Source organism: Cheilinus undulatus, linkage group 18 (genome assembly GCF_018320785.1).
Source record: "Cheilinus undulatus linkage group 18, ASM1832078v1, whole genome shotgun sequence".
Lineage (NCBI taxonomy): Eukaryota > Metazoa > Chordata > Actinopteri > Labriformes > Labridae > Cheilinus > Cheilinus undulatus.
In genome coordinates, this window is record NC_054882.1 from 3,965,813 (window position 1) to 3,993,662 (window position 27,850).

Genomic DNA, 27,850 nt, shown 5'->3' on the forward strand with positions numbered 1-27,850 from the left:
ATTTTTTCCTCAAAATTCTGATTTAAATCTCAGAATTCTGACAATTATCTCAAATTCTGACTTTCATCTCAGAATTCTGACTTTTTTCCTCAAAATTCTGATTTTAATCTCAGAATTCTGACTTTAATCTCATGCCCAATCATGGCACTATCACCTGTTACCAGCTCACCCACTCACCTGCAAAATGCTCCAGTTGTTTCTATTTTTGGCTTGTGTCCAGGGGCGTAGCTAGGGATTTTGGGCCCCCAGAAAGAACTTACACACGTACCCCCTTAATCGGTGAGCCAAGCAACATATGTTGATTCTTATTTACAAATATCTCTGCATTTTAATGTATTTTTGAAACATAATTTCCCCATTTGTGAGCAACATTTTTACTATGGTTGAATTAAATTTACTTGCATTTCGCAGCGTTGTACCATTTGGACATTTAAGGGAGGAGCAGTATTGTATTTTACTCTATTTTATGCGGATTTTAGTCTGTTGAGAGATTCATTTAGTCCAGTGTTACTCAACCAAAGACCCTCTCATTTTTTGGGAAGTGACCAAAAAATGAGTTAACAGTGGCAACAGTAGCAAAACATGGCAAAAATGAGAGAGAAAAGTGACTAAACTGGGCAAAAACCAGAAAAAAGGGTTGGAAAATGGGCAAAAAGCGGCAAACACTGAGATAGAAATGCCATGAAAGGGCAGAGAGTGGCAAAATGGGTGTGAAGTGACCAAAAAATGAGTTAACAGTGGCAAAAATGGTCCCAAAGTGGCAAAAACGTGGTAAAAAAAATGAGTGAAAAAAATATGACGGAGTATTAGGGCCACACGAAGAGAAAAAAAATAAAAGAATATATATATTTTTTTATATTACGAGAAAAAAGTTGTAATATTATGAGAATAAAGTCGCAACATTATGAGAATAAAGTCGTAATATTATAAGGAAATACTGGGCAAAAAGTGGCATTTAATTGCAAAAGGCAGCTTAAATGGGCAAGAAATTGTAAAACGAAAAGGCAAAAAAGGGGCAAAAAATTGCAAAAAGCAGGATAAAAGTGTCAAAAATGGGCGAGGAGTGACAAAAAGAAGTGGCAAAAATGGGCTAAAAGCAGCAAACACTGAGATAAAAATGGTAAAAGGGACAAAAAGTGGCAAAATGGGTGGGAAGTGACCAAAGAGTGAGTTAATGGTGGCAAAAATGGTCCCAAAGTGAGAAAAATGGGGCAAAAAAATGAGTGAAAAGTGACTTAAATGGGCAAAAAGCATCAAAGAGTTGCGCAATGGGGAGTAAGTGGCATTTAACTGCACATGGCAGCCTTAATGGGCTTTGAGGATCGCTGCTTTAGTCACTTTTGATTTAATAATGTCAATTATTACTAAGAAAGAATAAATCTAAATTCACTTTTACTGCAGGCTTCTCAAGGGCCCTCCCTACTGTGGGCCCCCAGTAATCAGTGCCCATTTTCCCCCCTGTGCTTCACCCATGCTTGTGCCTGTCCCAACTTTTTTGCAACAACGAATTCAGAATGTGTGTTTTAAAAATATATGTATTAAAAGCTGATCTGTTTAACCCATGAATATCTTGACTTTATGCTGCACTGGATGCCATATAGGCTTACATTATATGGTGATCATATAAATATATATTACTTGTATTAAAATTTTACAAAATATCCAAACTTTTTTGTTGTTGGCAGTGTTATCATTCCCCAAATTTACGTTTACAACCAAGCAACTGAATTCAAAACCAGTATTATCCTGAGAATAACGAATTAAACAAGATTTGAGAAAAAACAACAAAAAGTAAACGAATTGTACAAGTTATTAGTTTTCTAGTAAAGTGGGAAATTAAATATGGGGGGGGGGGGGGGTCTGTTTATACCTCTCTATGTAGGTACAGGCAATAAAATTAAACATATCCTATTTGAGGTGCCGTAAAACATTACTGTCATATCGAGAGTACGCAAACGCCTCCTGAACCTGGAAACTCCGAGCATCCGAGAGCACGTGAACGCACGCCAAAACAACGTCGACATCAGCAGCGGGGCTTCCTCCATAATGTAGCCCAAACAGAGCCAGCAACATCCACCGTGGAGCACCGACACATGCCCGGGCTGCGGTGCTGAAAACAGAAGCGGAAACGGGGCGGTGATTCTCTCTGCTGGGGTGAAAATGAAGGAGCTGAAGGGCTGCGGTATGCGCTCCTCGGTGGGCTTTCTGTCCCGCAGAGAGCTGACTGGGCAGCCGCTCATGAAGGAGGAATTCCAGAGACGCAGGCTGGCAGGCTGCACCAGCCTCTACAAGAAGGATATGCTGGGACATTTCGGCTGTGTCAACGCCATCGAGTTCTCCAACAACGGCGGAGAATGGCTGGTGTCCGGTAAGATGACAGTTCGGCGCTTTTCTCTGCTGGCTGTCAGTGTTTGAAATTGTTAGCATGCTAACGCTAACCAGCCAGGCAATCAGCTGAAAACCTCTTGGGCTAGCTAAGTTACCGGTGTTACGGTGTAAACAGAGGCCGTGTTAATTGGCGACTTCAGTTGAATGTGTCTTCTTATCGTGGCCTCAGCAGTGATGCAGACTATCGAAATATTTCTATTGAAAACACATTTGATTAATATGTTTTATATTGAAATAAAAGAAAGCTAAAGTGAAGACGCATAAGCTGCTGTTTTACGTATCTACGACAACCACAGACGCTCTGGAAGTCCTCAGTTAACACGGGGACTCTTCAAACCTCTACACCATGCGTTCAGGTGGTGCTGAAAACATCGGAAAAACAAACAACTGTCTTGGAAAAATCGTCGTAGTCATGGTAACATCCAAGTTCCTTATATCAGTGATTCTCAATGTGAGGGTCGGGACCCCCTTGGGAGTCACGAGACACTGAGAGGGGGTCTTCCATAAAACAAAGAATATTTTAAATTATTTCAAATGGTATACTTTACTCATTTTATGGAAATGCATGGTCACGATTAGTTAAATTTGAAATAAAAAATCGGTCATTTGAGATAACGCTGAAATCCAAGTAATGTTTAAAAAGTTCTTTAAATGTAAGTCTTTGGCACCTTTGTTTTTTGGGGGTCACAGGCTGAAAAGTTTGAGAACCCCGGCCTTAAATGACAGCTTTCCTTACACCCCCTATCTAAGAAAGACTCAGGACCCACTTTGAAAAATTACACATCAGTTTTAATCGTTTTCATTGACTGATTTAGATTAAACAAAAACATGTTTTTCTAGGTTAATGTAAGTAATTATTAAAGTATACTTATATTTTTTACTACCCCAAAAACAAAAATAGAAGTCCCAAGACATCCCACTTTAAGATACAGGTGCAGCTCAGAAAACTAGAATATCATGAAAAAGTTTTTCTTTTTTTTTTTTTTTTTTTAAATCTTAAAAACTTTGATTTTAGGCAGTTTTTATAACTTTTACTGGTATTTAAGCAACAAATATCACTTAATAACTATGTTTTAATGTTGAGTTGAAGTATATTCAACATTATATTGTGAAATAATAGATACAGTTTATGATTTTAAATCATATTAAGTTTCTCTTTGTTTTATGGAAAGCATCCCTCGACCCCCCTGGGGGTCACGCCCCCCACTTTCTCTCATACAGAGTGAACGATTTCAACAATCTTTTGTCTTAATCTTGAAGATTATTGCTTACAGCTCACAAAAATCCACTATCTCTAAATATAAGACGATCAATCTCAGTAATATCAGGGTCAGTAAACCAGTTACTGGTGGTTTTGGTTTCACTGTGGGCAGGTGAAAAGGAAACCAGTGTCTCCATAAAGCCTCTCAGCAGATGGAAGCATGAGGGACTCTAAAATCTCCTGGATGGCTGACAGCGTGGACTCTGGACTTGATGAAGACCTCTCAGCCTGGCCTTTCAGCAGTGACCTTCTGTGGCTTACCGTCCTTGTAGAGGATGACGATGTTTGTCTTTCTGGTCAGATGTCGAGTCAGCAGTTTTTTCCAGTAATTCTGGTTGTGTGTACTGAGAGTGAGAGAAGACACAATCTTTTATTATTATGAGAGAGTGGATTTTTGTGAGCTGTAAGCCGTAATCATTAAGATTAGAACAAAAAGGTCTTGACATATTCAGAATGAATGGAAGTTTCTTTTTTTTTGCTGTGGTTTAATTTTGAAAAGTAAACTTTTTCATGATATTCTTTTTTTTAGATGCACATGTAGGTCTTGTATTTGATTTGATAATTGCAGATCAACTCCTGCACATTGTCAACATTGGTAACTAAACCTTTCTGATGTTTTTGAGCAATTTAGACAGTAAGCAAAAGTCTGCCTGCAAATTTTGACTAGTAAAAATTTAAAATTACCCACTGTTTTAAATTTGACTCTTAAGTTTTTATTAACTGGCTGTCCCAGTATAAAAACGTGTATCACAATGATTAGATTTACCGGTGTCATGTCCAGGTTTGATATTCTGATAAAGTATCAGCTCTCATTAAGACTTCTAGCTCCTAAGTATGCAAAAGTCGTGACTGCAGTTTTGAACACAGAGAATTCCGAGCGTCCGCGAATGCACCGTTAGCCTCAGCTTGCTCGGCAGCTAACTAGCTAGCATGCTAACGTCAACCCAAACAGGGAGCAGCTCAGAGGGCAGCAGACCCGGACCAGTCCCATATGTCAGCCCACGAAGACGCTTCTGCGGCCGCTGAGGACCACGTCCTGTGTCCGTGAGGGGTCTAATCATGGCTGACTGCTGAAACACAAAGCTATTTATGTACCGAGAGGATTAAAAACCATCATCTGGCCTTGTACAGCCCCAGGCTGGCCATTTTTGTATGCCGGGGATGTTTACTTAGACCAGCAGAGCCCCGGTTAACTTAATAAAGCCCTCTGTATTAGTTTAATGGCACATATCAGCATGAAACATCTGCGAATAAGCCTAATATACCTCTGTATCTGTAATAAAGCCCTCTGTATTAGTTTAATGGCACATATCAGCATAAAACATCTGCGAATAAGCCTAATATACCTCTGTATCTATAATAAAGCCCTCTGTATTAGTTTAATGGCACATATCAGCATAAAACATCTGCGAATAAGCCTAATATACCTCTGTATCTGTAATAAAGCCCTCTGTATTAGTTTAATGGCACATATCAGCATAAAACATCTGGGAATAAGCCTAATATGCCTCTGTATTTTTAATAAAGACACTCTGTATTGGATTTAATGGCACATATCAGCATAAAACATCTGGCAATGTCTAGATATACCTCTGTATTCCTCACATCATATACACATAAACCCTCTATATTAGTTTGTTTAATGGTCTTTGTACATATCAGCATAAAATTAACACACTCTGTAATTTTGTCTCTTTGATTCATTTGCTGATCAGATTAGGAAGAATGGTATAAACATAGTTTCCTATGTTCAAATAATAAAACTGATATTAATAGTAATAATCCAATAGTACTGACATTGGTTTTGATACCACAACAACAACAACAACAAAAACACCTAAACATACGATGTTAATTGATTTTGTGTTTTCAACCCCTATAATTAAAGGCAAACCTTTGCATGCTCTCTAAATTGCACAAAAACATTGTAGAATTCTGGTAATGTGCAATTTAGATAAGATGCAGGCATTTGCCTGCAATTTTTGGGGTGTTAATTCCTCTTGAATTGGGTGTATTTTTTTAAATGTTTGCCTGTATATCTATACTATTGATCAATAAAATTATACATATTGTAATTCTTAAAATCCTGGATTCAAAAAGTATCAAACTATCAGTAAATCAATCAATCAAACTTTATTTATATAGCACCTTTCAAACAAATTCAGTTGCAGTTCAAAGTGCTTTCCAGGGTTGTACAAAAGTGATTGACAAAAGGTAAAATGGTAAAAAGGTTTAGAGACTAATGCACACAAAAGTAGTTTACTAAAACAATTTTAAAAATGAATAAGAAAAGAGAGAGAGATAAAAGACAAAGCAGAAAAGGGAATAATTTATGAATAAGAAACATTCAAATATGCATAAAAACAGTAAAGGTTAAAATAAAACAATGATTAAAGATTTAACATTCCTAATAATTCAAAGCCTATAAAACTGGACATTAAAACACAGATGATCATAACTAGAGTTGAATAAAAGCCCCAAAACCCTGAAATTAAGATTTGAAATTTTCTATAAAAATAGAACAAAGTAGAACAATGATTGATAATCTGTATAGTCATCAAAATTGTAAAGTACTACATAAAAGCCAGACTGAATAAATAAGTTTTCAGCTTGCGTTTAAAAATTTCAATATTCTCAGCCCCTCTCAGATCCTCTGGCAGGCTGTTCCACCTATGGAAATGATGTTAACCTTACTGAGTGTTTCTAGGGCCAGAACAACTAAATCTATCTATATTTTAACCCTCAGATGGTGTAAAGTAAACTGTTACACTCAGGGTTCATGACTAAAAAGGATGGCACACATAAATAACTATAAAAATCTTAAAGATTTTAATAATTTGCAATTAAAGTAATACTACAGGAAACCAGGAAAAAAGTATGCAAATGTCTATCGTGCCATATTTTAAAAAATGGCGGACATTTGATGACGAACGGGAAAAACTGCAAATTTGATGCAGTGACTCCAGAATGAAAGCCTTTTACATCATAAATGCATGTTTTTTTTAACTGTGATGATCCACAATTGTGGTTTGAGAGGGGACATATTATGCAAAACACACTTTTTCAGGCTATTCTGACAAAATATGTGCCCTGGGCTTGTCCACAATCCCCTTAAGAACCAGAAAAATGAAGCTGTTCTCATATTTTCCCCTCATGATGTCATGTGGGGAGTTAGCCCCGCCCCCAAGTTCAGTTGGCCCTCCCTGCTTGGAAGAAAGTTCTGCCCTCCTCTCCTCAGCTGCCAGCGAAGAGGAGGATCAGGAGAGCCACACCCATTCCCTGAGAGGGGCGGGGTCAGGGGCGGAGTCAGTTAAAGTTACATACACAGAAACAGCTCGTTCTGAGCAGGGCTGAAACAGCTCATGATTGACCTGCTAAAGGGTCAATCATGAGCTGTTTCATTAATTCAGGCAAAATGATCGTTTGAAAAAATGACCAAAAAGGCTGCAGAATGGCCTCAACTCACTATAAGAGTTAAAATCACATCCAACTGTTTGTTTCCCATATCATTATTGATGAGTAGATTAAAGATATGATTTGTCAGAGCCAGTCCCAATATTTCAGAGAGCTGCAACCAAAACAGCTGCAGCATACTAAAAGTACTTTTAGTCTCAACAATGAACTGTAAATTTTAGCCTTGATTATTGCAGTGTTTCAAGAAACGCATATATTTTACTTTAATTCATTTCATTTTTAGGTGTTTTGCAAATTTCTTGCTTCTAAATTGAAGATAGGTTGACTGTTCTCTCCAGGTTTTCTTCTCTCCATCTCTGCTTGACTTTGCACATCCAGGGAGAAGCAAGGAAGCAGATCTGCCAACGCTAGTCTAAAAGTTTTGTTCATGTTTTTAAATCTTTAGGAGGAGACGACCGGCGGGTTCTGCTGTGGCACATGGAGAAAGCCATCCACGCTCGGTCCAAACCTGTGAAGCTGAAGGGAGAACACCTGTCAAACATTTTCTGTTTGGCCTTCGACAGCACCAACAAGAAAGTTTTCTCTGGAGGTAAGAGCGAGAAATCAACCACCGACCTCTGCTCTGTTTAGTTCCTGATCTGTTGATCATTCCTCCTGCAGTGTAAACCCGTGTTTTATGAGATTTATCGTTGGTTTGTTTGCTCTTTTCAGGAAATGATGAGCAGGTGATTCTTCATGATGTGGAGAGGTGAGTGGAGACTTTAAAACACCCTTAATTTTTACAGAAAGATGAGTTTGTCCTGCAGTTAGGACACACTGGCTCTGTGCAGGGTCCAAATATTTGGTCATTTTTCATTTTAAGGCTTTGGTCAAGTGGTCTGGGAATTTTCACAGCAATAAAGTCATAGAGATGATAAAGAAAATGATCCAGTGTACGTGCACTGTCTGACTTTAAAATACCCTTTCCCTTGCTTTGGGCCATTTTGATCAGTGACATTTCAGTCGAGGAATAAACTGTTTTTTGTATTTTTTTTTTTTTTTTTTTTTGGTTTCAGGAGGGGCATGTTATACCAAAATCACTGAATATTATAATATTTGTTGTTCCTACAGAAGGGAAACTCTGAACGTCTTCCTGCACATCGATGCCGTGTACAGTTTGTCCGTCAGCCCGGTCAACGACAACGTGTTCGCCAGCTCATCCGACGACGGGCGCGTTCTCATCTGGGACACCCGTGAGCCGCCAAACGCAGGTGAGCTGAGGAGGCGTGAGTGTTGCTGTGAGGTTCAATGAAGTAAATCTTTATTAAGCAAACAGTCACACAGTGCGTTAAAGTGACTGACTGAGAAAGAGGAGGCAGAGCTTCGTGGCGTGACTCTTGTTGTTGATAACTTTAAAAATGCAGCAGATCGTCTTACATGACGTACTCTTCTGTCTATTTTAGAAACTCGCTGTGACCCAGCTGACCTAATAATAATACTCAGAGCTGTAATCAGTGCTCATGTCTGCAGCATGAGGTCTTCAGGCTCCAGTCTGAATCAGTTTCGGTCAGAAATAACCATTGTTTCATGGTCTTTCTTTGGATTGTGGTCAGAGATAGGACAAAACAAACATGTTTAAACGCACATCATTCCAGAAGCCACAGGAGAAAAAGCATAGACATTTTTTTGTTTAGGTATTTTTTTAAGGAATTACCGCATTCTCTTGGAAAAACAACTTTGTCAAAAAACAAGATTTGCCCATCATCATAGGGAAATTGAGTAAAATAGGAAAAAGTAAAAATAAACTTTGGATGTGTGGCAGCTTAGGGCTTCCATAGATCTTAAATGTATTGCTACATTATTTAAGGCATGTCCCATTTTCATTTTCTAATACAAATGCCAATAAAAACATTCAGTTCAGTCCTAAAAATTCAGTCCATAAAACACACTTTGACGTTTCAGAATTGAGGATGAACAATGATAAAGGTTTTTCTCTGACCTGGGTCTGTGGGTCTTGCCTAAAACTCCACAAACTTAACACACAGGCTGATATTTATAGCAGATATAGGCAGATATTTCTAGCTGATGTAGGCCAAGTCTAGTGGTAATCACAGTTGATGTACCCCGATATATACAGTGTGCGTAGACTAGGGATGGGTACCTTTCACATTTGGAGAAGGAAACAGAAGCAGCGAGCGCTGATCTGGATCATTATTCCTCACTTTGCTTCCTCAGATTAGTAGTATTGCCATGGTAAGCCTTGTACTACACGTCACAAATAACGCAGCGTAATCTGCATCGTATTTTGAGGAGTGGAGCCACACCTTTGATCGCTGCGTTTGTGTGTGGCATGGAAAATCGCCTACTCTTAGATTCTCTTGCAATCACAAGGATGTGTTTAGGTACTGAAATATGGTACTGTTTGATTTTACGTGAATCAATACTCGGTCGTACCGGCGGAATTCGGTTGGTTCCCTCTTAAAAGCAACGAATTCGGTACCCGTCCCTTGTGTAGAGTGGTATTTACAGCTGAAAAAGGCTTATGTTTACCACTGATATAGGACGATATTAACAATATATGTAGCACAATTATTACAAACGGTATAGGCCGATATCTACCACAGATATAAGCTGATATTTACAGCCACAACAGGCTGATATACACAAAAATGTAGACCTATATTTACAGCCGATATAGGCCAAAATGTAGGGTTTTCTTTAGCTGAAAAAGGCTGATATTTAATGCTGACATAGACCCATATTTACAGCCAATACAGGCTAAGATTTTAAGTTGATAAAGGCTGGCATTTACAGCCAGTATAGACCAATATTTACAGCTGATATAGGCCAGAATTTAGGGGTTTTTTTTAGCTGGAAAAGGCTGATATTTAACGCTGACATAGGCCGATATTTACAGCCAATACAGGCCAACGCTTTTAGTTGATATAGGTTGATATTTAGAGCCACAACAAGCTGACATTTACAGACAATATAGACCTACATTTACAGCTGATATATGCCAAAATTTACTGTCGATTTAGGGTTTTTTATATATCCAGAGTAACAGATATTTACAGCCAATTTACGCAAATACTTTAAGTTAAAAAGGCTGGTTTTTACAGCATACACAGTTGATATAGGCCCATATTTACTGCCAATATAGGCTAATACTTTAAGTTGAGAAAGTCTGGTATTTAGAGCCACAATAGGCTGATATGTACAGCAATATAGACCTATATTTACAGCTGATCTAGGCCAAAATTTACAGTCAATTTAGGGTTTTTTATATATCCAGAGTAACAGATATTTACAGCCTTATATTTTCATAATATAGGCTGGTTTTTACAGCATACACAGTTGATATAGGCCCATATTTACAGAAGATAAAGGCTGATATTTACAGCTAATACAACAGCTAATATAGGCTGATATTTCCAGCTTGTATTGGTCAATAAAAACCATGAATAGGGTAATATTCACTGCCAATATAGGTCAATATTTACAGTTGATATACACCTGTATTTATGGTCAATATGGGCCGATATTTCCGTCTGATTAAGACTGATACTTACAGCTAATATAAGCTTTTATTTACAGCTGACATGACGGATATTTCTAACTGATATTACAGCTGATAAATTGGTCATAAATATAAGCAGAAAAATTCCTAGCTACCCATGCGGGTAATAAACTTTATAAACTTGTCTTTACTGATATCATGCCAGTTATATAATGTATTCCTGTTGTTTTTCTTTAGATATCAGCGACGTGACAACTCTTCGGGTCCTGACCCACCAGTTTAGAACCACTGTGTTGTAACTCTTCCTGCTAGATGTCTTTGTGGGGCATTTTACTGTATGCCCTGTACTTTTCTCTTTGGGTTTAATTTGAATGATGTTTTATGCAGATTTTATTTTGGGTTTTTTTGAGTTGTTGAGTGTTTAACCACGTCTGCCGTCATAGTGCTTGTCAGCTTCTTGGAATACATGGGTTTGATCCCCTTTGTCCAAAAAAACCCGATTGAACCATTGATCCATAATGTGAGGAAGATATGGGGTTAAGAAGTTTTAAGCTTATGATTCTTCCCAGTGTAGGCTACTCCACTTATTTAAGCATGTTTTCATGCTAACTAGCATTGAAAGTAAAGCACACTGAGGTCATTAGTCATTGGTGTGTGAGCTCTCAGCCCCAGCAGTCTGATTTTAGAAGTGTTCATGTAAATAAATATCTTATCCGTTCCTGTAGAGCCGTTTTGCCTGGCCAGCTACCCATCAGCCTTCCACAGCGTGATGTTTAACCCCGTCGAGCCCAGACTGATTGCCACAGCGAACTCCAAGGAGGGGGTTGGACTGTGGGACATCCGCAAACCACGCAGGTGAGACTTCTGTTGACCTGTCATGTGTTGTGTTTACACAGCTTATCCAGTCTGGATTTATGCAGCCGAGAATCTACCGCTGTGTGCAGCCTGAGCTGTCAGATATCTAACCATTTCTCAGAGTGCATGAAGGATTATTACTTGGTATACAAATGCTCAAAATGGATATAAATCCCTTTTAATGCATACAAATGGGGTGAAAGACTTTTTTAAAAACTGTTATTGCAGGTAATACTGTGCAAGTAAGTGTTTTTTTCTTGAAACACTATCATAATTTGTATCTGTGTAGTCATTTTTTCTATAACTTGTCCAGAGTTGGTTTAATGGTAAACCTTATTTCACTTTAAGCTCCCATTCTTGTCCACTAGATGGCACCAGTGTGTTACAGTTCAAACTGGTCATTCCTGCTCCTCTGCTGTCTGCAGAAAAACCTCCATGACCTCAAAAATCTTCAAGTTTATTCGACTTAAACGCCTCTCTGAAAACACTGAGGGATTGTGTTTACGCATTTCTACTTCAGTCAGGTTAAATTTCACATGTTAAACCAACAACAAGCCAGTAAAGTAAACACTGAGTCATTTCTCCTCTTCTGCTGTTGGCTCGGCCTCACTGGAGTCTGTTTACACAGAAGAAAGCCTCTCATATCAGTCTGAAATAGAATAAATAGCTCTAATATTAACTGTATTTATCATTTCTTCTATATGACATTTCATACAAGCCTTAACTCAGCATGCCTAGTAGAAAGCTTTTCATATATTTTCTGTCATAACCATTAATTATTAGATAAGGCACAGATATGACTGTTTATTTTCTGATATTGTTATCTTTTGTCTGCAAATGCGATAGCTGTATTCTTTTTATAATTTATCTGAAAAATAAACTATAATTATTACTTTATAATTTCAGCAGTTTGAAAAATGGAAAGGTCTCAGCCATCACATCTTCATCTTTTTGTCCCAGAAATCACATAGACTCTAACGTGGTCGGCCCACCCGACCTGCCCATGTAAATTAACAGGCCATTTTGGCATTTTAATATGTACAGAGTCATGACAAAGCCATCTATCCACTGTAAATACCACAGCATTTGAGCTTCCATTTGAGCACCTCAGCGTCTGTAAGCTTCCTGGTGGTACTAGCTCTTCACAGTTCAACAGATTTAAAATAAATGTAATAATGGGGGTTAATTTCAAGTATTGATAGACTAAAACAGAAGCGAAGCCAGATCTTAAAGCATACTCAACCTAATGATCTTTTATCTCTAAATGGGACCATTTTTAAAGTACTTGTGCCTTAATGAGAGGATAAGCGCTCAGTGAAGAGATCCCTCATTTATGCTGCTGTACCCGACTGATAACATAACCTAACACATAGAGATGCAGATTATTGGATCTTTCCTGACATCAGCTGTGCTGATACTTGCGAATTCATTTCAGCTGATCTGGCTGATGCTACAGCTAAGATTTGGCTATAAATACTAATAATTGCTCCGCATTTTAAGCTTTTAATTGCTAAAGACCCCACTCATTTAAATGTCCTGTTTTCACCCTGAAAAGGGCAGCACCAGCAAAGGTTTGATTAAGTTCCCAGATTGATTGTTTTTGTCTACCACACTTCTTTCTGCACACAGTGGAGTTCCCCTCAATCCCTGGTTAACCCATTAAAGCCTGAAAACACAAATTATAGCCAGAAAATTCGAATTTTTGGAACTGAAATGTTTATTTCACTTTTCACTGAAATAAAAAAAAATCCAGATTTCCATAAAATTTAACTTATATATTTTTTGTATCTCATTTGATACATTAGACATTTTCTGTAACTGATAATCCACTTGAGGGCATTTTTATCATTTTTCAGATTGTATTCAGAAGGGTTTTTTTTGTAATTTTTGATCATATTGATTAGATAGAGGTATTATAAAAGTATCTATCAAATATGATACAACAGGCTTTAAGGGGTTAAGACTCCGAGGTTAGACGACTTTTCTCAAACTTGTACAAGACTTTATAAAGCTAGGCAGCTATGTGTTATTTGTGTGAATCACTCACAGGATTGATCTTAGGTCTAATTTTTACTTTACAGAGGCCTGAATTTCAGAAGATATTTCAGTTGAAAAACTATGATGTAGAACTGAGATGGCTGAGAGATGACAGAGCATTATTTTAATTTTTATTCTTCCTTTTTCCTTTTGTATTGCCTTGTCTCCCTTTGTCATTAAGAACTTATTTTTTGGATGATGATTACCATTCGCTTTGTGGTGCAAAGATTATGTTAAAATATCTTTGTTTGAGCCATAAGGGGTTTGAATGTAAACACAAATTAAAATTATTGAAAAAGAAAACAGAGCTAAATCCATAAATATTGGCAAATGACATAAAATCCTACAATAAATTAGAGTAATATTGTCCTGATAACAACACATAGCTAACATCTCAGACCTTCTCACATCTAAAGACTGTTTGTTCGTTTGAGATTTTGCAAAGACAGGTGGTCACTAATTACAAGACCAGGATAATATTCCTCTTGAGGTTATTTCCCATCATGCATCTGGTGGAAATTCACAACAACAACAACTTTTGGGCAGAGAACAAGGAGATAGAGATCACAAATGAGTTAATATCTCTTATGATCTGTTTTTAAATTATTTATAAGGAGGAGAAATGAAAGGAGAGTTAAACACCAGAATTACTACAACAACCAAACACTATCCTGGACACACTTCAGAATAAAAGTACCGTGTGAAAATGTGGGTAGTCTCACCACAAAACAAACTGATTGGGCTTTTACTTTGAAAAACCCAATGGAGGTTAACCGTACTTGGCATGTCAGCGAGACACAATTTAATTCAATTCAACCTTTATTGTCATTGCACAAAAAGTACAACGAAATTTTCTGTGCATCCTGAATGGTTAAGATTAAAATAGAAAGATAAAAATAAATACAATAAAATAGGAGATCCACTGCTGCATACACACTCACTTTCATCTCCACACCCACGTTACAAACATACATAGAATAAAAATAAGATACAAGATTTAGAAATGAAATAAGATTGTATTATTAATATTGCATAGTGTCCACAGTTGGGAGAAAGACCACCTCAAATCTACTCAGATGGAGTTTTATGACCACCTTAAACCTACCGACAGAGATCAGGGGAGCGCAAGACTCTTTGGATTTTACTCCAACTTTGGAAATTTGTCTTTTACTTTGAGAAGTCGTTAGGTGTAAGTCCAGCATTTGTCGCTGACACCAGAGGTTACATTAACTTAAATGATCTCACAAGGCCTTCATTCCTTCCCTTCCTCTTCTCCTTCAGCTCGCTGCTGCGTTACGGAGGCAGCATGTCCCTGCAGAGCGCCATGAGCGTCCGTTTTAACAGCACAGGCACTCAGCTTCTGGCTCTGCGGCGCCGCCTGCCGCCCGTCCTCTACGAGCTGCACTCTCGCCTGCCCAGCTTCCAGTTTGACAACCAGGGCTACTTCAACTCCTGCACCATGAAGAGCTGCTGCTTCGCTGGGGACAAAGATCAGGTCAGTCCCCAAATCAAACTAAACTCTACCACACTAGAGATCAGTTGAACCCTTTTAAACCCAATGCACAAGCTTTTTAGTCAATCCTGTTGAGATCAAAGGTCACCCACCACTGTACTTTCATCATGGACCAATTGTGCTCTTTATGGAGGCAGTAGGTTCAGTTTTTCTTGTGTTTTTAATCTTTCTGTAAATAAACCTTAAGTATTGATTTACATTTCCTGTGCAGCTTAGTTTTAAAAGCTCATGGGAGTAAGAAGAACATGATGATCCTGAAGAAATTGCAATAAATAAGGAAAATGTATGCCCAGGTGGACTTTTCTATTTGTTGCATGTGTTTGAATCACCCCAGTTGAACCGTTTGTGGTGTCCCAGCATTTCCTAACACAGCCTCTCATCTCCTGTACATGTTGAGCCATAAAAGCAACGTAATGATTTCACTTCAGAGAGTGGTTCGGCTCCTGATGCAACGAGCTGACACACAGTTTTTAAGAGATTTATTTTGCCCCATGGTAGCTGAAAAGTGAATGATTGAAGAAAGCTGGAAACGTGGGATCAATAGAAAGAACAGAAGAATGGGTTTGTTTCCTCCTGTGACAGTTAGACTTTCTTTTTGCTTTAGAGGAGCAGCAGAAGCCTCCCCCCCGTCGCTCCTCAGACATGACATCACCCTGCAGCCATGTTTATTATGTTAACATTATCCTCGGGTGTCAGCAGAGCTCATGGAGGCTTAAAAAATTATCCTTCTCTACATGAGTGAAGGAGGAAGACTTACAGGTCAAGGCTGTCTGAGAGGTTTGAAAACGTTCACCTGAGTAAATACCATAAGTCAGTGAAGGTCCTCTTAAAGTCTTTGGTTTTGCTGCTTAATGAACAACAGCACCAAAATGTACTAACTGAAATTAAAAAATGTGAATCCATTAAAAATTACCAGCAAATGCCTGCACACTGTCTAAGTCAGTGTTACTCAACCCTGCTCAACCAAAGAGCCAAACTGTTGAAAAATACCTTTCCAAAAGCCACAATCTAAGTGGTGAAAAGTGGCAAAAACGGCTTGAGGTAGCAATAAAAATAAGTTACAGGTGGCAAAAACGGTCAAAAATCAGCAAAAATTGGTGAAAAGAGGCGAAAATGTGGAGAAAAAAATGGAAAAATAGTCAAAAAGTAGCAAAAATGGGGGAGAAGAGACAAAAAGAATGAGTGACAGATGGAAAAACGGTCAAAAAGTGGCAAAATTGTGGCAAAAAAAAGAATTTCCATATACCGCATGCGCGCCGCGCACCGAAGCGCCGCAGTTTTGCTCCGACCGAAAGGCGAGCAGCCTCGCCCACTGGAAGCGAGTCTAGAGCGCTGCGGCGCGCAGCCTTGATCATCAGGAAGAGATCACAGGAGAACTGCAAGTTCACGCAGGAATAGCATATCAACAGCGGACTGTTTTACCTTTGGGGGTTAATTTATCATCCTTTCTGGTATAAGTCCATGATATTATTGCTTCCTCAATTGAGTGAGTGCATTAAAAAGTCAAAAGGTTCATGTTTGCTTAAAGGATCTGTGGTTTTATATCCTAAATATCCCCAAAACTTAACTGTTCCTCGTCAAAGGTGCCACTGTAGCTCTGTGACCCACTGACCTCTCGATGACCCTTTGCTCTCGCTGCAGGATGAGACGTAATGTTGATATAGTAATGATTTGCGATCGGGAGTCCGTGCATTGAGTTTTATTTTGAAAGAACCGGATGTTCTACTCTTGTGACTTCCATGGTTGGTGCTTTCTGAACGATGGTGAATTTACGAGGTTTGGCAGCAGCCGGCGCTGAAATAGACCTGCAGCGTATTTGAAACGAAGCGCAGCGGAGTGTTGATCCAGGCACGCGCCGCTGCCGGTCTGGAGCGCCGGCTATGGAAATGCTCTGATAGACTAGAGAGGGAGCGAAGTGCTCCGCAGTTCGATTCGCTGGCGTTCCGCGGCGCACACGCTGTATATGGAAATTCGGGGTTAGTTTTCCATGTTTGTGGCTGAAGTATCTAAGCAAGTGTCTATATCATTTGATTTTAATATTATCATAAGAATTAAAAATTCCGGTCTTGTGGCATCCCTACAAAGGCAGCAGTAGACCAGGAAGTTGTTTCCTCTTTCCTGATGGCTGAAATATTTGGTAAAACTCTGAGAAAAAGACTGTTTGTGTCTTTTCAGAGTTTCTTTGGTGTAAAAGTGTCAATATCCATCCACATATGGTCAAAATTTCCAAAGTTTTAACCCTTTAAGGACATAAACGCTGTTGCATGCTCCCTGTTGAGATTCTTTTATCCTCTAATGGTGATTTAAATGTTTGACGCACTTCTGACCAATGTGAGAACAGTTTACAGTTTTATTTTCAAGAGCTGAGAAAAACCGTGGGGCTTAACTCTTCTGGTTCAAAAAATTTAACAAAAAAATTACTATGATTCACAATATTGAATAGAATAAACCCTGGTAGGACGGCAGAAACCACAACAAGGTGACTAATGATTTGTTGAAAACTGATCTCACTCCCTAAGCTGACCTTACTGCACTCCTAATTCCCCCAAATGTCCTCTTGGACCACAGATGACAGAGGATTTTGTCGGGAAAGTGTGAAAGCAGAAGTGAGGAGTGAAAACTAACCACACGAAGTTGATGGGAGGGAAAACAGGAGGGAGCTCTGGGTGTGACATTCCTGCCTGACGTGTCCTCTGGGAACCTGAGTAGGAGCATGCAGGTGTTCACACAACCAAAACTACACTCAGATCAACAACAGTTTAAGGCAGCGATACATTTGGCTCTTTTGTGATGATTTGTGGATCTTTAAGGCACAATTTGAAATATTATCCCCCGGAAAACCTTAAAAAAGGGAAACTTTGACCTCACAAAAAATCCATTGCAAGTCACATTAATCAGTTTGTTTCCCACACTTGGATTTAATTGTCAACCTTAATTTTTTTCTTTATATTTCCATTGCCCTTATTTGCATTTTTTGCCACTTTTAATCCATTTTTACTGCTTTAAGGCTACTTTTGTCCCTTTTTTGCCACTTTTTGTCCATTCTTGCCACTATTATCCAGTTTTTGCTCCATTTTCCCCGGTTTTTGACTCTTTTACCCATAGAGTTTATTATAATGCCCCAATCTGTATTTATTTCTAGATTATTTAAAAGCAATCAAAGTGCTCGTATGAATCAACCTGCAAATAAAACCCCCTTTATCTAACACACTAGCTCTCTAAGGCTCATGTAAGTCTAAAAAACAGGTGTTTCCTCAGTCCCGCTCAGTCAAATGTACCTTAAGCGACAGGTTAAAGTGGAACCATGTGTTTATAGAGTCTAATAATGGTTCAGACGAGGAGCAGGAGCCGTGTGAGGGTCAGACTGTCGTGTCATGTCAGGAGCGTGTTTGATCCACATCATGAGACGGAGCGCTGCGATAAAATCTGCTGGTTTCATGCTGCATATTTACCCCCCCAGGGTTTCTGTGCATGTGTGTCTACATAAATATTTCCTCTCTCTAAAGGTCTGATGGAAAGTTCTGTCAAACCAAACGGAGCAGACCAAAAAATGTAAACATCTCCCTGTTTCCCTCCTCAGTACATCTTGTCTGGATCGGATGACTTCAACCTCTACATGTGGAAAATACCGAAGGATCCAGAAGCTGGTGAGTTATTTCAACCATCCCTGCATGTTTAGTGGATTTGTAGGCCGTTGTTCTCTTAGCTGAAGAAAGAAACGATACTTAATCATCTTTTTTCCCCAAGGTGATTCTGCTAATTTGGCTCCTCCTTTGCCAAACGCTCCTTTTTGTGTTTTGTTTTTCACACTAAGGAATTGGCCTTTGTCTAAAGATTTGAAGCTTTAGTGAACAGCTTGTTTTAAAGACAAATATGATGAACTTCCAGTCTGCAAGGTTAAAGATTTCTGGCGTCAGAAAAGGCCAAACAAACCTCATTCCAGGCGCTGTACGTTTGATAGATGTCTCCGCTCTTTGCCAGCGACCAGCAGCCCAGACTGCGGTTTGCCCTCAGTTCATTTGGTCACATTAAACCATCCAGGCATTGGATACCCTATACCAAACTGTCTCTGCGTATAATCCTTCATTTTATGGTCTTGGGTCAGGCTGAGTTCTAATATCAAACTGTTCCAAATTTGTCTTGATTTTGAATATGCCAAACTCTGTCAAACTCTGCCAAACTCACCAAGCTTGGGCCACAGTTTTACATATGTTTGGGTTTAAATGACTAAAAGGTCATTCATCAATCACTCCAGAAGATTGCTTTAGTCAGCATTTGCTAAACAAGCTGTAATAGCAGCAGCACGATCCTTGAAGGCAAAAGCACCTCCACTTAGTCCTTACATTTTCCATCGACACGCTCATGTTGACATTTTTAAGTAAAAGAAGAAAGCAGGATATGAGGTGCTTGCACTGGCAAGAAGGTAGAGTCCAGGTGAATGACAGGTGCGCTTGAAGATTAAAAAAATAAGCTTAAGGGAGAAAAGCTACCCTCAGGCTTTCCTCAGGCTCTTTTGCTTAGTAACAAGAATGAAGTCTGAAATGAATCAGAGCAAATATCAATAAAAATATCAAACCAGGGAAGGAGAAAACCGAGCTAAACAAGGTGATGTAACGGCACCTTATAGCTCTAGTCACAATTACTCAAAACTCTTGAAATTTGCCTGCATGAGCTGAGCAACAGCTGAGATGTTCAATCAAACTTTACCCTGATATTTTCCTGCTTTCCCCATCACATTTCTCCTCCCCACCCTTCCATTGATAGGCATGCAGACGGCAGGAAAACTTCTCCTGCGAAGGACAAAACTGAACAAGCATCCATCCATACATACACACAAACATACAAATAAACAATCTGTAATTCTGAGCCCAGCCACCCTCTGAAACCTTCACCTGAGGCAGAGACTCACTCTACACCCAGAGGGAGCAATTCTGCAGAGAACCATGGCCTCAGACTAGGGGATGCTGACCATCATCCCAACTGCTACGCACTCAGCTACAAACCGCCCTAATGCCTGCTGATGGTCCCTTACAGATGATGCCAATAGAACCACATCATCTGCCAAAAAGTAGAGATGGAACTCTGAGGTTCCTCAGCTACAAACCTTCCTCCCTCTTGCTGCACCAAGTTCCCAAGCAGAACAGGTGCCAGAACATCCTTGGTGCCAACCAAAAGTCCTTCTCTAAAGCCTCCCTGAACTTTTTCTTCACATGAATTTTCTGCAACTGCAAAAGCTGCAGCCCTCCGATCCACCTGATACTGCTTCCAGAGGCACCTCAAGCCCAAAAGGCTTCCTTCTTCAGCCTTCTTCGGAGAAGGGAACTGCTGACCTGGACTTGGTATGTTGTTGGACGGTGGAAGGAACACTTGAGGAATTTCTAAATCCAGCTAACACATCCTCCAAGGAGGAAGCAGAGTCTGATGATCCAGGGGAAGATCATCTATATCAGTGACACTCAATGTGTGGCTCTGGGGCCACATGTGGCTCTTTTGTGATGACTTGTGGCTTTTTTATGTCTTAATTTTAATTATTATTCCCCCAGAAAACCTTAGAGAAAATGGAAACTTTTTTTGCCATGTTAACCTTTTTTGCCACTTGTCATCCATTTAAGCTATCTTTTGCCATTAAACACTCGTTTTTCCTATTTTTTGGCCATTTTTTAACTTCCTTTTGCCACTTTTCCCCACATTAGTTCTATTTTTTTCCTATTTTTGCCCCTTTTCACCATTGTTTGCCACTTTTTGCCCATTTAAGTCCCCTTTTGCCATTAAATATCCATTTTTTCCTCTTTCTTACCCATTTTTGCCACTTTTCGTCCAAATAAGCTACCTTTTGCCATTAAATACCACTTTTCTTTCTTTTTTCCCAATTTCTTTGCCTTTTCATTTTGCGACTTTTTTCCCCACTTTTGCCCTTTTTCTCAATTTTTGCCGCTTTTTGCCCATTTTTTCCACTTTTGTCCAATTTTTGCCCCTTTTCATCCTTTTTTGCCACTTTTTGCCCATATAAGCTACCTTTTGCCATTACATACCACTTGTTTCCTATTTTGCCAATCTTGACTGCTTTTTGCCCATTTTCGTCACTTTGTGCTCGTTTTTTTGCCACGTTTTTGACCATTTTTCCATCTGTAACTCATTCTTTTTGTCACTTCTCCCTAATTTTTGGTACTTTTTGACTATTTTTCCACTTTTTCTCCACATTTTCATCTCTTTCATCAATTTGTGCTGCTTTTTGACCTTTTTTTTGCCACCTTTGACTTATTTTTATTGCTACCTCAAGCTGTTTTTGCCACTTTTTACCACTTACATTGTGGCCCTTGCAAAGGTATTTTTCAACAGTTTGGCTCTTTGGTTGAGCAGGGTTGAGTAACACTGATCTATATCCTTGGCAGAGGTAGTCAAAAAGTTCCCAAGTGGCAAGGCACCAGGTGTAGATGAGATCTGTCCTGAGATGCTCAAGGCTTTGGATGAACTGGGCTGTCGTGGTGGACTTCCATGTATGCCACCATATTTAAACTACTCTATCCTGGCGATGCTTTGCTGCTTTCTCTGCAAGCTGCTTTTTGCAAACCTCCTCCACCCCAGCTCCTCCCTTATGCTTCATCTGACTTAATCAGTGTCATTCTGACGTCATTGATGCGTCCTCTGCTCTGGGTTTTTTGCTGCTTTTCTCCCTGCCTCAGACTTTCCTTGTATGCATGGGAAGAACAGGAACAACACTGCCACCTGTAGGAGGTCTAAGTGCACTACAAAGTTAAGTAGACTGACCAACCACTAAACCAGCTGATATACCAACACACCTATTATGATCTTTATCAGCAGATCAGCATCGATAGTAGCAGGAAAAAATTGACTGGGCATCCCTAGTGTAGCCATTGCAGCCTGCTGTGCAGCTGAAAAATACTGGAGAAAGAAACCTTTTCCCTCTTGTTAGTCATTTAAAACCCTTTAATATGTTAAAAGCAGGCCCTGGTTTAAAATACCAGAAATTCTCCTTAAAGCTAAGAGGTTTAAAATCCCTGCTCCACTTTTGTGAACTTCTCTGGTCTGATTTCTCTGGGAAGAAATGTAATGGTCCAAGAATGCAGCCGTTTGTCCCTCTTTGGTACCACCTGACACATTTATGGATTTTATTTTCCCTCCAGTTACTCACGGTGAAAATATGTGCAGTCGACCTTTCTCAGTCTGGCTAACGGCGTGCTATGACGGTTACATTCCAGCTGTATTTAACGTTTGATCTTTTCTGTGAATAATCTTCACTGTCTTTTCTGTTAAATTTTTGTTTTTATGAATTCCTGCCACAGATTTGTATCTCTGAGAGTCTAAACTTTAATCACACTCACCTTAACCTTGCTCTACCTTTAAGGAGGCCCGGGTCGGGTGGTAAACGGGGCTTTTATGGTCCTGAAGGGTCACCGCTCCATAGTGAACCAGGTCCGCTTCAACCCACACACCTACATGATCTGCTCCTCCGGCGTGGAGAAAGTCATCAAGGTCAGTGATCGCTGTTTTTAAAAGAAAGTGGAGAGTGCTTTATGGAGACAGAGTTGAGTTTCAGAGAGCTTAATCTTGTTTCCTCCGCAGCGTCAGGATGATTTATTGGTCGGACTGATTGTTCTGGAAGTGGACAGACTAAATCTGAAACTCTGTCGTCGGATGTTCAGACAGTAGACGAGCCCTGAAGTGAGACATTGATCTCCAATGACACCACACACATTAACTGACTGAGCTCCCACTTCCCTCTGTCAAATAATGAAAAAAGATGGATTCCCCCCTCATCAGTGACTGTCGTCTCTAACAGATGATGTCAGGCGGCGTTCCAAAAGTGGGTCATGGGAAGATAGAAACGGCCTCACAGATTCAGGATATCTGTCACTAGATCTAGGAAATCATTAGGGATGCAGCCATCTAACTTTTTCAGACAGTGATACCTAAGATAGGCCTGCAGGATATATGGATAAGGATAAGCAATAATAAAAATTCAATATGACAGCCCCTCCTGGACTTTCCTCAAGGCTTTTTTCATGATTGCTGTGGTCAAAAATCCTGATTTGAGGCAGCTGTTTTTTAAAAAGAAATTATGGTGCAATTTGGGAGGTTTTGCCAGGGGAAAAAAAGAAACAGCATAAATGCACTACCTCAAAGAAAACTGATCAGTCAGCTCAGAAAAATGTCCTTACAGGGTCTCTGATCCTGAGCAGTGGCAGAGTACAGACCACGATTAAGGTGTCTGGGCACTTAGCTTTTGCCAGCATTACTTTGTTCTCGATGTTTTGAGGCTTGATATCGCAGAAGTACGTTTAAAAAACACTTGGAACTTTTTCACATCTTTTTGGCAAGTCTTGCGAACAAGTTGTTCTCAGATTTTCCCCTCATGATGTCATGTGGGGAGTTAGCCCCGCCCCCAGGCTCGCTTGGCACTCCCTGCTTTGAAGAAAGTTCCACCCTCCTCTCCTGATCCTCCTCTCAGCTGCCAGAGGAGAGGAGGATCAGGAGAGCCTCATCCATTTCCTGAGAGGGGCGGAGTCAGACAGCTCATTAACATTTAAAGCCATAGACACAGAAACATCTCGTTCTGAGCAGGACTGAAACAGAGCAGTGGCAGTCAAAAGATGTAAAACACTCTTTCAAAAACTGATGAAAATAAGGTTAGGGTAAATATAATTGATGTAATAATGTTTTTCCTTTTTCTCTAAATCAGTCATTTAGTTTCATACTGAGATCATATTTGAATGTTTCGTTTAATTTGCTCTAAAATCCCTGAAGAAGGAGAAACTCGATACAGAAGCCTTTTGAAAAGTATTAAAGTTGCATCCTCTCTTTTGTTAAAGTAACACAATCCCACTGTTCTGTAGATTTCCTGTGAAAGCTGAAACCGGTCCAGGTATTCTGTAAAAAGACTGTTATTTTAACTTATCTGAGCCCCTCTGCTCTCCTTATCTGCATTTCTATTTTTCATTCTGTCTTTAAATCTGTCTTCTTTATCTCGGTTTTTAATCCTCTTCTCTCTGTGTCTGTCTTTCAGGTGTGGAGTCCGTACCAGCAGCCCAACAGTCTGGGCGACCTGGAGGGCAGAGTGGAGGACAAATCCCGCAGCCTCTACACCCATGAGGAGTACATCAGCCTGGTGCTGAACAGCGGCAGCGGCCTGTCCCACGACTACGTCAGCCAGTCCATCCAGGAGGATCCTCGCATGATGGCGTTTTTTGACTCGTTGGTGCGGCGAGAGATCGAAGGCTGGAGCTCCGATTCTGACAGCGACCTGAGCGAAGAAGCGATCATGCAGCTGCATGCAAGAGGTCGGCGCTCTGCTCGAGCCACACCCACAGCCCCCACCGCTCCGTCTGCTGCAGGTCACCACAGTGACTCGGACAACTCGTCTTCTTCTTCTCTGGCTGGACCGGATGCCTCCGGAGGGGAGGAGACAGCCGGAGCGGAGGCAGAGGGGCGGCAGAGGAGGCGGAGCAGACATCAGCGGCATCAGTCAGGCTTCCTTGTGAATGAAGACTCGGACTCGAGCGAATTTTGGCTCGACCCCATGCCGCGTCCTCGCTCCCCGAGCCCTAGAGACAACTCGACGCTGTCAAGCCCCACCTCCTCTCCTTCGCTTCCTGCTGGAGCCTCCAGCTCGTCCACGTCCACCTCCAGCTCCAGTAGCGACGACGAGGAGCGGCGAAGCGCAGTGAGGCGGCGCAACGTCATGAGGCGAAGACGCATGCATGTCGTCTCCAGAGCTGGGGACCGACCCGAGTCTGTGCAGGCGCTGTTCTCTGCTGTCGACTCATGCAGTTACCCGTCGATATCAGTGGACGATCTGTCGTCGTCTTCATCAGGCGGCGAGCAAAACTCGCTCCAGATCAAGCCGCTCAGAGAAGACGAGAAATGTCTGAGCCCGTCTGACTTTGTATGTCCGAGCCCGGTGATGTCCCCTGCAAGCCATGAGAACGACGACAGCGGCGAGCGGACTGAGCTGGAGAGGCTTTCAGCGGCGTCTCCGCCGTCACACGGCGGACTCAGGACTGAACAAAGAGCAGCAACGGACGGCTCTGACAGCGGGGAGGCCTGTAGCAGCGCCGGGGCTTTGGACGGTAGCTCACAGAGTAGACGCAGCCCCGGAGCCAATGGGCAGCACCGGACTGTGGCCCCATGTGTGAGCGAAAACCTCCATGTGTCGTCAGAATCAGACGAAGACGACACGAGGCCACAGAGGGAGAAAAGCGCTGCACAGAGCGCGCTCAAACGGACTCATGTGGCGTCAGAGGAGAGCGAGTCCGGCTCTTCGCCATCAGAGAAGAAGCTAAAAACGTAACAATGCTGGAAAGATCATTTGTTAACAGACTCTAAGGGAGATTTCTGTATTTATGAAGTTGGATTTAATGAGGTTCTTGATTATAGTGATGGCATTCTTCTCTAGGGATGTTTCTGTGCGTTATCTATTTAAGGAGAGCACACCCAGGGTAAAGTGATCTAGGCTATACAGCACTACAGACGGCTACACTTGTTCCATATAATTCTGCAAATTTTAGTCTAGCCTTGTGATACTAATATCACACCTACACCTCCAGGTAGCATGGAATCTCACCTGCTCACCGGCTTCTACTTTAGAGTCTCACCTCTCTCTGTCTTCCTACTCAGTCTCCATCATTAGAAGTTGTTCCTCTGTGTACTATGTTGTTTCTGTTGAAGCATGCAGACCAAAACAGCTGATCAAGGGGTGATGATACGCTGAGGCGGAAGAACACAAAGCTGAAAGTGGCATCGCAAAATAGTGCCAAACACAGAAATGATTGTTTTGGGCATTTTTTTCCTGAAAATTGCAGAATTACACTGAGAAACTTTACCTTTATTTAACCTAGCTTACTTTCTGGTAGCACTCTCCTTAAAGGGGCAGTGCATGCTGAAATCTGTTAAAGCTAATGCCACTACTACTGCAAAGCACCAAACACAATCCAACTTCAAAAACACTGAACTATCCCTTTAAATCAGGAAGTGGGTTTTCTATGGGTTTTTTCAACTCAGATTTTTATTTTGCCTCTGGTAGTCATGTGACACATGAACTGAAAACAGCAGAAGACTTGATAAAAGAGGCAAAGGTTAATTTTTTTGTGTAAGCATAGATTTAACAATGTCATCATCCTTTTGGTCAAACCATAGATGACGGTAAAAAGACTGAAGATATGAAACAAAGCTAATATTGTTGATAACAATGCTATTTTTAAGTGAAGACATTTATTTTCAGTGTTTCTTTCTCACGCTCTGGTTGTTGCAGAAAGCTCCACCCAGGATTTGAAGCTCCTCCAACCATAACAAAAAAAAGGTCTTATAGAGGACAAAAGCTTTGCAGCATTGCAGTTCCTCCGGTTTCATGCTGAGCGAGGATCTGATGGGGCTTATTTTTGATTTTAACGTGATTCTCAGCTAAGAGACTGCTGCAGGGAGGCTGGAGGACTGACCGTGTCTCTGTAGAAATCTTACAGAGCTGAATTCATGAAGCTGTGCGTTAAAACGATGCTCTCTCTCCGTCTCCTCTGGTTGTTTTTCTGTCTCATTATCCGGCCCTCCTGGGTATCAGTACAAGCCAGTGCTCGCTTTTGTTTTCTGCAATTAAAGAAGAATTTGTTCTTCAAGTTGATTAAATCTGTGAAACATTTGCTTTCTTTGACACGCAGAAATAAAACAAGAACAGCCGTCTTAGTGAAGCTGCTCACCTCCCAACTAACTGCCGAACGAGTCACCATGGCAACGCAGCCTCAACTCTCCTGTGAAAGAAAGTTGTTCATCTCTCCGTGACCTCCGAGCAACCAACATCACCCAAAGTGGAATACTTTATTGACATGATCTTTTTTCCTTCATTAAGAGAGAAGTTAAAGCTTTTATTAGCAGACAGCAGCGCTGCAGACAAACACAGCTGAGGATTAATAAAGATATCACTAAATAACATCAGATTTAGCATTGAAAATACAGGTTTCTCTTTCAAAGGGATAGTCTGTAAAGAGTGCTTGTTAATAAGTGCAAACCCCAGTTTCAAAAAAGCTGGGACATTATATAAAATGTGCCTGAAAACAGGACAGTGGTTTTCAAATTCTTTTCAACACAAATTCAGTTAAAAACAGCACACAGACAAGATATTTTGTAGTTGAACTGATAAGTTTTAGAATTATACACATGTTCTGGATTTGTTGCCTGCAACCCATTCCATAAAAGTAGGGACAGGGCCAAGAAAAGACTTAGAAAGTTGTGCAGTGCTCCAAAAACACCTGGAACATTTCACAGGTAAGTAGGTTGAATGGTAACAGGTGGTTGTACCATGACTGGGTATTAAGGTCACTCACCATCAACAATGGCGTGTTGTTCTCCACTCATTCATCAACATCCAACTGCAGGAATTTAGAGATTTTACCAGGGATGCGTGATATTATCGGCATCAGGTCAGTTCAGGTATGGGTGCGTATGCCGGGGTTGGCACGTCAATCTTGGTCCTGTGATGCTCTTTCCTCCTGATGGCCGTCATCCAGACCTGCACCAGGCCCATGCCCCATCTCGTCAGGTATCCTCTCAGCTGACCTGGCCGCCCACAGCATCTGGACCAGCCCACCAGGTCCTTGGCACTCAGTATGCAGTGAGCTGGATCAGGCCAAGGAGCCATTCCCATATACGGCCGCTGACCCTTCCATCCCTGCTCTCCTGGGCACGCCAGCATTAGACTGACGGTCTGATAACTATACCATAGCAAGACCAGGAAGACCAAGGACCAAAAGACTTCCAATTTCCCGAACGCCACACTGTCTTGCGCAGTGAACCCATCGCCCCATGCGTGAGTCCAAGTCTGCAGCCGATCTCAGCTTCACAGTTAGAGGATCCATGGATTGCATTGCCAAGGTAG

The 27,850-nt window shown here is 40.8% G+C and overlaps 1 protein-coding gene across 2 annotated transcripts; it reads left to right on the forward strand.

Moving 5' to 3' along the window:
* The first annotated feature begins 2,012 nt into the window (after positions 1 to 2,012).
* On the forward strand, positions 2,013 to 26,599 carry dcaf5 (ddb1 and cul4 associated factor 5). Of its 2 annotated transcripts, none has more exons than XM_041812584.1 (9): positions 2,013 to 2,368; positions 7,509 to 7,652; positions 7,775 to 7,811; positions 8,174 to 8,313; positions 11,288 to 11,417; positions 14,736 to 14,949; positions 18,548 to 18,614; positions 22,334 to 22,461; positions 23,993 to 26,599. In XM_041812584.1, exons 1-9 carry the CDS (start codon positions 2,161 to 2,163, stop codon positions 25,274 to 25,276), a joined length of 2,352 nt encoding a protein of 783 aa, XP_041668518.1. In that variant the 5' UTR covers positions 2,013 to 2,160; the 3' UTR covers positions 25,277 to 26,599. The 2 variants fall into 2 exon arrangements, with proteins under 2 accessions (XP_041668518.1, XP_041668519.1); XM_041812585.1 differs by having other exon boundaries at positions 22,337 to 22,461.
* The last annotated feature ends 1,251 nt before the right edge of the window (positions 26,600 to 27,850 follow it).